At 37.6% G+C, this 15,197-nt stretch overlaps 1 protein-coding gene across 2 annotated transcripts in view; it reads left to right on the top strand.

The window, feature by feature from the left end:
* LOC124804911 overlaps window positions 1–15,197 on the top strand; it is a 90,082-nt gene that overhangs the window by 57,984 nt on the left and 16,901 nt on the right. For both annotated transcript variants that reach the window (XR_007017380.1, XM_047265290.1), the window contains exons 4-5: window positions 2,767–2,923; window positions 9,658–9,820. Coding sequence is in view for 1 of the 2 variants with exons in the window: in XM_047265290.1 (XP_047121246.1) it covers window positions 2,767–2,923; window positions 9,658–9,820 (320 nt within the window). In the remaining variant the exon portion in view is untranslated. The remainder of the gene's footprint in view (window positions 1–2,766; window positions 2,924–9,657; window positions 9,821–15,197) is intronic.

Below are 15,197 nucleotides of genomic sequence, written 5' to 3'. Positions count from 1 at the left end.
CTGTCAGTGGTGTCCACACAGTTGCATGAGAAACTGGAGCCTTTGGCAAAATAGTTCCACAATCATCATGCCACTGTCAGTGGTGTGCTCACAGCTGTGCAGGAAACTGGAGCCTTTGGCAATTCAATATGAATTGAAGCCTAAGAATAAAACAAGAAACAACTGCTTCCTTTGCAGCCAATTACTGACAAAATATGGCATACTGCAGGGCTCAGTCTTACTTTGTTGAGTATATGAGTTCCCAAAAAACTATCCTACTCGTATTTGCTGATGAGACCAGCATATTGCTTACTCGATCCAGCCCAGAAACCTTGCAGTCAACAGCAGAAAGTTTTATGGAAATACTTTCTGAGTGGTTCATCAAAAACAAACCCATTGTAAATACTGAAAAAAGCTGTGTGTGTGTCAACTTTCAGTTATTTCCTCCATCTAATGAAATATCTATTCGAGCACGATTAAAAAATGATGCTCTAGAAAATAAAAGCGTCACAAACTTTTTGGGTCTGTGGGTTCAGCAAGACTTAAAGTGGGACACACAAATAAATAACTTGTCTAGGAAACTCTCATCCATGTGTTCTGGTCTAAGAATAATAAAGCAGACAACAAGCAAAATGACAGTACTGCAGGCATACTATGTGCAGTTCCACTCACTGTTTTGACATGGAACCATTATCTGGGGACACTCAACTCACAGTAAAAAAGGTTTTTAGAATGCAGAAAAGGGTTATAAGAATAATTTATGGCCTCAAAAAGATGGGGTTATGTAAATCTCGTTTTGCTGAGCATGGTATTTTGAATGTTCTAAGCTCATTCACTTATGAAACTATCTTGTTCACTAGAGACTACCTGTGGAAAACATGCAAACTACTACAGAACAAATATGTGCACAACTATTGTATCAGAGGGAAATCAGATACACACTAAAAATATCACAGAACAATAGCCTATCAGAGGAGCATAGTTAACATTGATATAATACTACACAATAAGATACTAGAGGAAATAAAAATTACTAACTGTCCAATAATTAAAGTTAAACTAAAGGCATTTCTAATAAAGCACTGTTTCTATTCTGTAAAACAATTTCCGATTATGTAACAAAAAAAGTTATTTTTTAAATTGTAAGAACAGGTACCTAATTTTAATTTGCATACTATTTGCTAGTATTATGAATTACTGCAGTTTTTCTTTGACCTGTCTAATATCATTTGTACAATTTATGGTGTATGATAAAATGAACCTATAAAAAAATCAGTCAAGCAGACAACCCACAGGACATGGGGTAATGTTGGTGATTGTAGGGGCTGACTACAATACTCTCATTTTTTTACTTTGTGGCTTTCTATCTGGCTTACAAGACCATCATCAGATTTTAACCTGCAATTGTGGTCAAAGAAGGTACAATATTCTTGAAAAACTTTAAAAAGATGTTACACATTAAGAGTGAGGAATGAAACAGAGTAAATGTAATCTTGGGCACTGCAGTGGCAATGCAATTACAAATGTTAAAGTTAAGTAGTAAATAAATATAAAGGGAACAAACTGTAGAAACGCGAGATTAAGTTTTGGACCGTTGTTTGCTGAGTGGAGTACATTGGACTGTGACTGGTAGCTGCGGCTGTCACTCAGTGAATGCTTAGCAAACGTGTGGAGTCAGAATTCAGCTATCTCGAGCAGTGTTCATGTTCAGCTCAGCTAGTTGCTAAGTCTCTGCCTGATTGAGCAATACAAAACTTTTCACAATAAGTACAGGTAATTTTGTACATCTCACTGTTGGCTATGTAATCTTTGCTATTGAAAAGATACTACACTACATTGTAGGAAAACTTGATTAAATACGGTACCGGAAGAAATGGTAAACTTACTGATTGAGATAAGAAGATTTTAAAGCAGATTGTTCCCTCTTGTAACAAGTAAGCCATGAAAATTACTGGTGACCTAAGGAATCACCTGCAGTGCGTGCCACTAATTCAGGAGGCTCCAGGCATATGGTAACATGAAAATTATTCCCATTAGTGCCTTTCAAGATGAGAGGATATCTACAATGTCCATCAAGTGTTTCAGGAATTTCTGTTTGCAAATGAAGTGCACACCACAAGGCGATCTCAGAGTACAGCAAAATTATGCCATTTCTGCAGATCTCATGGTGTTGTCATCTGCTCAGTATTAATAAAATATGTACTTTGCTTGCATATATGTGACAAATACCCTACAAAAATCAGTTTGCAGCATTTCATTTCAAGAGTCAGTTGTCAGTGGCAGATGTAACTCCATATATTGTTGAGTTCACTACTGTTCCTCTATTTTTTTACAGTGGACACATAAGTCCATTGTCTACTAACAATGAAAATTCCTTCATAGAATAATATGTAATGTCAGGGAAAGACAACCACTCACTTACAACCGACTGTTGTGTGGCATCAGTCCACTATTGGTGAATGATAGCCCTTCCTTTGTTTTACATAAAGCTCCATTGTCTGCTCTTTGTTATTCTCACTTTGAAGCAATATTTTTTTGCATTCTGATAACTTACTTTATGGAAAATCATAGATTAGATTAGATTAATACTTGTTTCATAGATCATGAATACAACATTTCGTAATAATGTGGAACGTGTATTTGTATGTTACTCTATGTCAGCTTCTCATTTACATTGTCCTTTTTTTCTCCGCAGTAAGAAATGCACATCTTTGATGATACCCATGTATTATAGAAGGTGTTTTGTCTTTTTTTTCCATTGAATGGCAGTCTGTTTTTCCTTCACAGATCTTACAAGGAAATGTTTGCAGTACTGTCATTGGATGACATTGTTTCATTGTGGAAAATTTGCTCTTTAGAGTTTGACAAGGAGCCACCATTGTTGATAGCAACAGTTGCATTCCAACAGCTGCCAGTGTGTGCCATCAGTATCTGGAGGTATAAGGTTAGTGTAAATTGCTGATTGTCAGATAATGTATAGATAATAACAAGTTTTAGTGTATGATGCTATAAAGATTGCTTGGGTACTGGCTGAAATAGGTTCAACTGTTTTTGCAACTTTTCCCTGTGACGGCCACTTGTTTTAGACAGCATCACATATGTGGATCACAATTTGAATATATTTTTTTTTTCCTTTGCAATAAACACACCGTATTGCATTCTATGTGTTACTGAAAAAATTACAGGCACAAAAAAGGTGAATCTGACAACAATTGTGTCAGTAAAGGACCCCCCCTTTTTTGTAGTATCTGGTGTTAGAATACATTTATTTTCTTCCCCCCCCCCCCTTCCTTTCTATTCCTTAATTAATTATTCTTTACATTTCTCTTTTTTGCTTCCTCTCAGAATTTATTTTTAATTCTGACTCTGTCACATTTATCATTTCTGAATTGAAGCTAGCACAGTGTTTAATGCCTCCTATGCTCTCTGATGCCTTTTTCTGTACCTCCCTTCCCCCCTCACAACAGATGGGGCCTTATTAACTGAATTCCCAAGTGATCAGTGCTACTTTTCCAGTCTTCCTTAATAAAACCTTTGTTCCTACCTGCAGAAGGAACAAGTTCTGCCAAAACTTGGGAATATTATATTTTGCTGTTTTATTTTTGAAATGCTGCTATTTGCAGTACTGTAGGCTGTTCTTTTTGAAGGTAAATAATGGGAAACATCCCACTCACTTTGTAATAAATCTTACATTGCTTTATAAAGTTCTCCCTATATGCTTACTTGCTGTGACAGTACAGAAATGTTTTTCACTAACATTGTTATCAGATACTTCTGGATTTTTTTCATTATATTACACTTGTTCACATCTAAAGTGATCTCCAATTCTGTGCATCAAATAAAAAATTGATGTTAGCCATACTAAACCTCCCTAGATGGTAATATACAGGATCCAGGAGAAATTGTCAATATTCTTGGACGTGACAGGAAAGATCATGTGAAGCAAAAAACCTCGTATGGACATATGCCCTGTTCCAAATGGTTTCTGGAATAGAACACATTTAATGTTCATTGTTATTTATTTTCTGTGTTATTCAATACAATGTCAAGTTTACACATGTACAACAGTTAGTAAACCCTACAACATGCATTTTACAAAATAAGTATTTTTAACACACTCACTGCTAAGCATTATTGTACACACCACATTACAGCTGTTGTACAGCTCACTATAAATGTTTAAATATCCCACCATCAAATTCATTGTACTTGTGCACTCTTGGGAGAACAAGTTGTGTTGCGTGGCTGAGTGCCACTGTTCATTCTCTAATGAGGTCAGCAGTGTCCAGGGTGCAACTGTCCAGTTCATACCACACATTCACTTTTCGTTTGTACTCGTCGACCTCATCAAGCCCCATAAACAAAAATCTAATGGCATAAGATCTGATGATGATGGTGGCCAATTAATTGTACCACTATGATCAACTAGCAGTTAGGGTAAATGCAGTCTGGTAAAACGTGGTGGGGCTGGAAGTACATTGTACATTGTGGCCAAATCAATGTCCTCAAGCTTTTCAACAAATAAATTTTACAAAAAATGCAAGTAGTTGTGTCCCATCATTTGCTCTTCTAAAATAGGTAGACCTATCGCTATGTTACCAATCATGTAGCACCAAATATGATCAAAAAATGATCTTGGAAGTTGGTTTCCACTGTATCATTTCGGGTTTTCTGCAACCATCGATGATTGTTATGTGTGTTGTTGGTTCCATTCTGTGTCAAGTATTGCTTCATCAGTAAATACTATTAATGGAAGCAAATGATTATTGTCATTTAACCAGTGCCAGAAGGCATGCTGTATGTGAATGTGAAATGGGTACAAGGTTTGTTTTTTTTTTTTTTTTTTTTTTTTTTTTTTTTTTTTTTTTTTTTTTTTTTTTTTTTTTCCCTCCATTTAATGTTCGCCATACGTGTGTACACGGGACATTGCTATTTGCAGAACATCGCCACATGCTGGTAGTAGGACTACGCTACACTGTTTCAACAATGTGTTGCAGTTCATGCACAGGTTGTTGAATTAAACATTGAGAAGAAAAATGGGAACTTCGAAGAATATATGTTTCAAACAATGTTCTGATAACTCTGGTAAACACTCTACAATCAGGAATTCAACTTGTCAGAAAGCATCAACAGTATTCTTTGACAATAAACAGGAACTCTACCATTGTAGTAGCCATAACATACACCATATCTGCGTATTCTTCATTAGTGTAGATGTGTATCGTTTTAACGAGTACATGTACAAACACAGTTACCCTATGCTTCTCACTGATTCACTCTCAGTCACTCCCAAAAATTCACTCACAGCACACCATGTTGCATGTTCCATGGGCTAGTTTAGTGGCAGAAAGACATCCCATGCAAAGAGGTTGACAGCAGCAACATAGGTTGGGGTAGAGTAAAACATCAAAGATGTTGGGTGGGTAAGACACACATGCATGCCACTAGCGTATAAACAAATGTCCCTTAAATGTGTTCTATCTTTGGAATAGCATCCTTCAGAAGTTTTTTACTTCAAATGAAAATTCCTGTCATATCTGTGAAAATTGACCATTACACTTGGGACACACTGTATTTCCAGCAAACAACATTGTCAGTAAAAGTGATTTGTATATATTGAGATAATGACTATCAGTATTGTGCATTCTTGGTGCATATTAAACATATCTTGTTTCTGACAAACACTCACTGTTCTATCCTTCAACATTTCTTCAAACCAGTCATATGTTCAGAGGATATCCTGTATGACCTTATCTTTCATATTAGTCAACATTATTGTATGATACTGATTACCATTTGAAAGACTCCTTCTTCATCATCTTCTTTTTCCATGACTTATTTCCTGTGTCACTCAGGATCTGTCTTCCTAGTCTTGTTATGCCAATTTGAATGAACCGGGTGATTATAATTAAAGTTCCAGATTTAAACGCTCTGCGAATGTTTTCAGGAGGTGCTTCATGCACTGACTGCCAATAAGACAAACATTTTCTTTAGAATTTCTTGTTCACATGCAAGTGGACTGTGAATGGCCAAGGAACAGTCTATGAACAGACGAGGAATATGGGAAAGAAAAATCTGCTTGCACATCAACCAATACCACTTCATTCCACACATAACTCTGGTAAACACTGGTGCAGGTTGGTGGCATCATTTATTGAACGGCCTATTTTTTTGAAGAGATGAATCCTGTTACTTGTACCATCACTGGTAAATGCTGTGAGAGCATTTTGCACATCAACACCATTCCAACCTTTCAACAGCGTGATGCATGGATGAGATCATTTTTATGCAGGATGGTGCTCCTTTGCACATTTCGCAGCCAGTGAAGCAGATGCTGCAGAGACGTTTTGTAAGTGCTAGAGTTATCAGCCATCATCTCCCTAGAGATCCAATGGCCTTGCTGCAGTGGGAACACCAGTTCCCATTAGATCACCAAAGATAAGCAGTGTTGTGCTGAGCTAGCACTTGGATGGGCCACCGTCTGGGTCTGCCAAGTGCTGTTGGCAAGTGGGATGCACTCAGCCCTTGTGAGGTCAGTTGATGAGCTACTTGACTGGGAAGTTGCAGCTCTGGTCACAGAAACTGACAACAGCCGGGACAGTGGTGTGCTGACCACATATCTGCATCCATTGACACCTGTCAGCAGAGGAAGGCTCTGCAGTTGGTTTGTACCATTGGGCGTTCTGAGGCCTGTTCAAACAGAATTATTTCCCTACAGCCTGAAGACTGTCCAGATCACTTGTTTTTTATTCCGTGTGACTTCTAGCTTTGGGGTTATTCAAAAGATGCTGTGTTTGTTACTGTAATTACAAACATAGAATTAAAGGCACGCAATGCACAACACTGAATGTGACACTCCAATCTATTGTTGAACATGCTGTTTCTGATTTCTGCTTTTGGCAGAAAGTGGTGCACAGCATATTGAATGTGTCTTGTGCCTGTTTCATGAGAATGAAAACCCAATTCCATTGTTGCTTTTTTATGTGGTTTTTGGCCACAGGGCAATTAAAAACTGATTTTTCCTGCCCGAAGCATTACAGCCTTTCCATGATGGATGGGCTTACCTAACTAACAATGCCACAGCTGTTGAATGCCAAACTTATGCGGTCATGTGCATTGCACAATATTGTTGGTTTACTGCTCAAGTCACAGCATATCATCGTATTGCTATTCATCTGCCGAACCCATTTATGTTATGACGCTAACAGCACCATCTAGTGGGGAATTTTTTCCCCCTCATAAAGTTTCGATAATATTCCATTCAAATTTGAGTCATTCAAAGCAGTGGTTCTTCCTTTACAATGTTTTGAAACTGAAACTTCAATTATAATCACCCTGAATTTGTGTCATTTCATGATGCAGTCCCATCAATTTGAGGCCATTCTTAAGGATCCTAATCCATGTATTTGGTGGGTGGCCAGGGCTCCTTTTCAGTTGTTCTGTGTCAAGTACTGTTCTTGTCATATGGTTTATGTTCACAGCCTATAACATATCGGTACCAATGGGGCAATTGTTTTGAAGTTTTTCCACTATATTTGCTATCTTAAACAAGTCTTGGAAGTTGTCATTTCTTGCTCTGTCTTTTAGGTTCATTTGTAAGTCTACCATGTTATCTACAGTTCACATACTTTGACAATTTGTAAGATGTCCATCTGAAAAGAAAGAACTGTGCTGTATTTGAGTGTTGTCATTGTTGTGGTGTTCAGTCTGAAGATGGGTTTGGTGCAGCCTCTCCATGTTACTCCATCCTGTGTGTGTGTGTTTTCTTTGTGTATGCCGCACAGGATTAGCCGAGCGGTCTAAGGCGCTGCAGTCATGGACTGTGCGGCTGGTCCCGACAGAGGTTCGAGTCCTCCCTCGGGCATGGGTGTGCGTATTTGTCCTTAGGATAATTTAGGTTAAGTAGTGTGTAAGCTTAGGGACTGATGACCGTAGCAGTTAAGTCCCATAAGATTTCACACACACATTTTTCTGTGTGTATTTTACTCTAATTTGTTAAAGTATAATTCCAAAAACTAGCAAGTCTTCTTTCTTTTGTGTGTGCCTATCAACATCTCAATGCTTCTTCTTTTTGGTGAGTGCTCTCCTTTAATCCACAAATATTTATGTCGTACAAAAACTTTCACACAAGATACGTTTTATTGTCAGAATTAGGGTTTTTATTTCACCTCACTCCTTTAGTCCATATCAGGTGTTCCAATGGCTCAGTTAGTAAGTGATGCCTGTGAAAGACACAGGTATGGCTTCAGATTTTCACCAGTTGTTTAGTTTAAATCTCTCAGAATCTTTCTTCACCTTTGAAGGCAGTATTGTGTTAGCAATTGAAAGGAAAACTAGGATATCCTGCCTGATATCAGATTTTTAGGAGATAAGCAGCTGTGGCTGTTGTGGAAAGATATGGTCTTGGTACATTACATGAGCATTTTTCCAGTTTCCTAATTGTGCTGTGGAAATACAATGGTTCTCCTGTCAGCTTTTCATTCTTCAGTAATCACTTCATAATGAGCAGAAACATGTATTGACTTATGCGTGATTTGGTGTTCTCATGAAATAATTTATGCAGCTGGAGTTCTGATAACAATTTTGCCATGCATCCTTAAAAAAGAAGCATCACTACCTCTGTAAATGATATTGATTGAGTCAAGTTGTTCTCCCTTTTTAGTTTGTTGATCAGAGATCATCTACTAATTTTTTGAAGTGTGGTCCCTGTAGTTTCATTTTAATTTCATAAACAGGAATGAATGTTTCATGAGACACAGCCGTGTTTTTTTTTTCTCTATAATCAGTGTGTGATGACCACCATTTAAGGTCAGAAATGTAATATCATAATTCTTATCCTATCAACCACTGTGCATTACCAGACAATATTTCATTGTGCAAAAGCAGGATTTGCTGTAACATTGGTCTTTCAACTGTGTGACCATTTAATATGAAACATAATTAATTGTCTTTGCAATTTAGTTAATGTAAGGATGGTAACTGTTGCTTAAGTTGCTTCTTCTAGTAACATGCTCTGTAGCTTTAGGGCATGTCCATTTCAGATGTCTTAGCCATTTGGAAATATTTTTACTCCAAAGTAAATTACATTTTGTGGAGTAAAAAAAGTATTTCTTGATTTGTACGAAACAGTGAAACCTAATCTGCAGGAATTAGTTTTGAAAGTAAAACCATTTGACCAAATTATACTGTGATCCTTTTTCTAATAACAATGAATTGCATTTCATGAATTTGGTACTCTTGCCTGCCTATATGCCCTTGCTTTGAAAATGCTTGAGATTTGAAAGCATGAAGGTGCTGTACTTTTCTTTGTGACAGTTTTCTTAACTGACTCTTCAAGCTTTCCCGGCAGATGTGTTGTAAATAGTCTTCACAGGTTTGCCACTGGATCACATTGTGCAAATTCCACAATATTTCCTCGGAGCAACTGTCCGACATTTTCAGGTGGTTCAACCTTGCTGGTGGCTAGGTATGACTGTAGTGTAAATATGGTGTAATTCTAGCAGAACACACAATGAAGTGTAATTTATTCTCTTGAAATGTTTATTCATCCTTCATGTTAGCTTCTAAGCCTCAGTCAGATGGTGTCGCTTCCACTATATTTATGTTAGGGAATAGTATCTGAAATGTTATTAACTTCTTTTAACTTATTTGTCACGTCTTACAGAAATTGCTGATTAGTTTTCAGGACTCAGTGTCGATGCAAGACGTTTCTGGAGGGACAAAATATGTCCAGGTGATTTGGCAGTACTAGATGAAGATTTTGTGCACTTTGAAGGTGTAACTGAGTGCCAGATGCTCGAAGCACATGCATGGAGAGACAATATATACACATGGATAACAAGTTAGACATTTACAGTCATTCTTAGCAATTATTCCGTAGTACTTGAGCATTGTATTTAAATAGTGGTGCTTTTTTGTAGTCTTACGGTTGTCGTGCATTATTACTTTATTTATACATACAAATAATTGGAAGATATTTATTTGAATAATTGAAAGTTATTAATTTGACAAGTTAATTGCCTGCATCAAACACAAGTAAAAAAACTCATGAATTGTAAGACAGGCATGAAACTTTGCAGACTTTCAATAGATACATACACTGAACAGCCAAAGAAACTGGTACACCTACCTAATATCGTGTAGGGGCACCACGAGCACACAGAAGTGCCGCAACACGACATGGCATGGACTCGACTAAGTACTGTCAGAGGGAACTGACACAATGAATCCTGCAGGGCTTTCCATAAATCCGTAAGAGTAAGAGGGGGTGGAGATCTCTTCTGAACAGCACGTTGCAAGGCATACCAGATATGCTCAGTAGTGTTGGTGCCTGGGGAGTTTGGTGGCCAGTGGAAGTGTTTAAATTCAGAAGAGTGTTCCCGGAGCTACTCTGTAGCAATTCTGGATGTGGGGGTGTGGCATTGTCCTGCTGGACTTGCCCAAGTCTGTCGGAATGCACAATGGACACGAATGGATGCAGGTGATCAGACAGGATGCTTATGTATGTGTCACCTATCAGAGTCATGTCTAGATGTATCATGGGTCCCATTTCAACTGCACAAGTCCCACACCATTACAGAGCCTCCACCAGCTTGAACAGTCCCCTGCTGCCATCCAGGCTTCCGTGGATTCATGAGGTTGTCTCCATACCCGTACACATCGATCCACTCAATACAATTTGAAATGAGACTCGTCCGACCAGGCAACATGTTTCCAGTCATCAACAGTCCAGTGTCGATGTTCACAGGCCCAGGCGAGGCATAAAGCTGTGTGTCGTGCAGTCATCCAGGGTACATGCATGGGCCATTGGCTCCGAAAGCCCATATCGATGATGTTTGATTGAATGGTTCACACATTGACAGTTGTTTATGGCCCAGCATTGAAATCTGTTGAAATTTGCAGAAGAGTTGCACTTCTGTTACACTGAACGATTCTCTTCAGTCATCGTTGGTCCCGTTCTTGCAGGATCTTTTTCCAGCTGCAGTGATGTTGGAGATTTGATGTTTTACCGGATTCCTGATATTTACAGCACACTCATGAAATGACCATATAGAAAAATCCCCACTTCATCGCTACCTCGGAGATGCTGTGTCCCATCGCTCATCTGCCGACTGTAACATCACGTTGAAATACAGATAAATCTTGATAACCTGCAATTGTAGCAGCAGCAACCAATCTAACAATTGCACCAGAAACTTGTTGTCTTATATAGGCATTGCTTGTTTACATATTTCTGTATTTGAATACACATGCCTATACCAGTTTCTTGGGCACTTCCGTGTATTATTTTGTGGACTACTTCCTGAAATGCATTTATTTTGCACATATTACAAAATTAAATCTGAAAAAGCATTGTACAATAATATAATCTAAACTTTTTCTAATTTTCGATCAGACAACCATTTACTGATCATAGAAGGTAAGAACTGGTGGTGGACAACATGCATGAACACTTGCATATCAGTTCAAGTAAGATTATTGGTAGTAACTGAACAGTTCAGTGTACTTGTAGACATAGTTTTAAAACATGAATTGCCATAATCTATCAACAAAGGAATTGCATACAGTACATAGAATGTATTGAGTGAAAAGAAGTCCAAGACAACTAATAATACACCGATACAAGTCCTATGTGATGCATGTAGATGGTCTGTTGAATGTCAATCCCAGATTTATTCTCAGTTACAGGCTGTCTCCTCTGTTAACCATTATTGTCTGCTGTACAGTGGGATTGACAATGAAAGGGAGACATACTTTAAGTATTCGTTACTGAGATGACCACGTGGTATAATTCTTTTGAATTCACCACTCTTTTTGTCAATCTGAGGTCGACTACAAGCATTCAGTCTGCACTTAATCGAATGTTTCAGATAGAAGGCTCTTTGCTGATCATAAACTAAGTTTTCACTTAGTAAAAATTGCTTCTGGTGCAATATAACAGACACTTTTGGTGACAACGTAAAATTGCTTGAAATTATCCATCTCTTTTTCATACCAGTCTTTTTACTTAAGTTTATGTTATCAGCTTCCATCATATTCAACATTAATAACATTTATTGAAAGTCAGAACCACCTCTTATTTGCACTGACATCACAGGTTTTGTGGGGCATAGCAATACCAGCATTGTTCAACTTATTTTTTGACACTGTCTTCAAAAAGCATTTTTTTTTTTTTATCAGTTGAGATATTGCAGTCAAAGTATTAGATCAAAACAGCTGGAGAAAAATAACTTGTTTCTTCTAAAAGACGATGTTTTAATTAATTAAAACATAAATAAAATGCATAAATAACTATCAAAATACAATGCATTGAAAAAGGCTGGTTACAGATTTGTCTTTATTAGTCCAGTGAATTCATTTGATACACATAGCAATCACATTCTGTTCAATGTTATTTAGACATTTTTATTTTCACTTTAGTATGTTTCTAGCCCTTCTATTCCCATTCAACTTAGTTCAGTCAACATACCACAAAAAAGATTTGCATGCGAACGCAGCTAACAGTCTATGAGGATCCCTAAATACTATTTGGATGCACTGAATCATGCTTAATATTACCCTTCAGTATATTTTGAAATTGTATAAAAGTCCATTTGATTCTAAAAATGTTTTGTAATTCATAGATATGGCTTGGTTGATGACATTAAAATGTTGCCACAAGCCACCATAATTAAAAAAAAAAAAAAAAGTCAGCAGTAATGAAGGTAGTGTGTTACTGCAGTGAGCAACAGAGTGACTGGAGCAACAGGTTTAGTTTGGTTCATGACAGTTTCAGGTGGCACTGTTTGTTCATCTCTGAGCAACTCTGACGGCAGCTGTATTGAAGTGCAACAGATACATGGTTTTATTTCTGCTGCAGCCTAATAATAAGAAACAAGTATTACATAAAGTTTTTGTTTGTTATTCAAATCTTTTAAGATAACCTTGGCCAACATAAGAAGTCACAGACCTGAAATGCTGAAGATAAGTGTATCCACAGGAGTTGTGAATTTGAGAAACTACTGATGGGGCTTCGATTTACATGTCAGAAAGGATGGGGCTTTGATTTACATGTCAGAAAGTAAACATAGGTTGATCTCAACCAGATCTAGGTCCTTATGATGTGAACCTGCAACTGTGTCACAATGTGGAAGGTCTGGGGGTGCACCAGCATTATATGGTCTGCAGCTGCAGAACAAATCAGTGTAGTTGACTTGGTGGCTGGAGGCAGTGACTGTGTTGACAGTGGGAGCCAGATTACACCATATAGGCTTCATTTGGTACTTCAGTTGCATACAGGGACACAGGTTATTGTGCTGTGATGCTGCCAGAAACAGTAGATGATGATGATGATGATGATGATGATGACGATGACGATGACGATGTACTATGACTGCCAGAAATGGTTGTAGAGGGCTGTGGGCAATGAGGCTGCAGTTGGTTCTGAAGCTGACTGAGCAGCTACCTCGAACTTCAGGTATGAGGAGATGCTGGCCCCAGCTTGCAGGAATGATGGACCCAGACCTGGGAGCCCACTCAGGACAGTGATCACTGTGGTATATGTGTGTGATATGGATATGTAATTCTAATTAATCATTTTTGGGCAGTACCTCTTGTCTAAGTGAGTAGTGAAGGAGTTAACACGGAATATTATGCTATAAAACATCAGCGACTGAAAATATGTAAAGTATGTTAACTTGCTGATTTCCGTTCCTGAAGTTAGCAATTATTCTTATGGCAAAAGTAGGTGCCTCTAAAGGTCTCGTCAGATATACTCTGGTTTTTCCAATTTAAGTTTTTATTAGTATGCACACCCAAGAATTTACAGCTTTCTACCTTGTTTATTATTTTTTGTAGGTGAACTGCATTCATAATAGGTGCATATATTTGACAGTTTGAAAATGAATGAGCTGCCTTTTTTTATATTTTTTAAAGCTGCTCCATGTGTACAAAACCAATAACTTTCACAAATACATCATTTATTATTTTCCCTGTGGGTGCCCCATTGATCAACTCACCAATAATGTTTGTATTGTTTGCAAAAAGGAGCAATTTTTCTGCTTATTTAGCTAAAGTAGTATATTACTAATATAGGGCAAGAACATTAATAGTCCCAAAATTGAATCCTGTGAAACACCCATTGTGATTTTTTCCCAAGAAAATGATTCTGCTTCCCTATTCACGTTACTCAAATGTAATAAATTACTGCTCTCTGTTTCTGAAATAGGCACTAGACCAAGCTTGTCCTGCACTATGTACCTCATAAATACTTAAATTTCTTTAGTAGAGTATTGTGATTTGAGCAATCAAATGCCTTTGCTAGGTCAGAAGATCTCAACCTAATATTTATTTATTTAAAAATTTTATTATGTTCTCAGTGAGTGTATTAACAGTTTCCTCAATAGAGTTTCTTCACGTAGAGAGGAGCAGTGACCAAAATAGCTATATACAGTTTTCAGTGTGGCATTACGTAAATATGAAAACAAAATTTTCTTATTCCGTAGGTGACTGCAAGCACTGCTTTTCTACTTGTATATATGTAGGGTATATTGGAGCTGAATGTTACTATAACTTCAGCCCAAACCTCCATGGTAGCAGAAAACATATTTCTAGAGCTCTCTTAAAAGATGTTGGTATGCAAACAAGCGTGGTGACTTTTCTGGAAAATCTGAAATTCTCGTGGAATTAGACTTACAAGGAAAATTCAGGGAAAACCTCAGGGAATTCTGTATTAACTTAGTATTGTAATTTAATTTTATTGAGCTTTATAACTCTCAAATTTTAAAATAATATATATGTCGAAGAATATTCATTATATTGAATATTCTATATAACTCAAAAAACCACTGTTAAACTTCTGCTTATTGGCTAATATGTCACAGCTGTGAGGAAAAGAGAGTCATTTTTATAATGTGAGATACACTCCCCCCCCCCCCCCCCCCCCCCCCCCCCCCCCCCCCCCCCCCCCCCCCCCCCCCGATTATTACTCAGCAACTTTTTATGATATCATCAACCTGTAATTCTTAGGGATTTCTGCACCCAAATCTGTGTAGCCATCCTGTTAAACCTTGCTTGACAAGGTAATACTGGAACAGAAATGTGGTTACACAATAAGACATAATTAATAACAGTTCTTAACAGTGAGACCACACAATTTACCTAACTTTGGTAGTAATTTGGTGCATGAGACTTGAAGTGCAATCCCTAACTTTGCTGGCTCTTGGCAGTGTATGATATTG

This window comes from Schistocerca piceifrons, chromosome 7 (genome assembly GCF_021461385.2).
Source record: "Schistocerca piceifrons isolate TAMUIC-IGC-003096 chromosome 7, iqSchPice1.1, whole genome shotgun sequence".
In the NCBI taxonomy this organism is placed as follows: domain Eukaryota; kingdom Metazoa; phylum Arthropoda; class Insecta; order Orthoptera; family Acrididae; genus Schistocerca; species Schistocerca piceifrons.
This window is presented reverse-complemented; position numbering and strand designations above follow the sequence as displayed.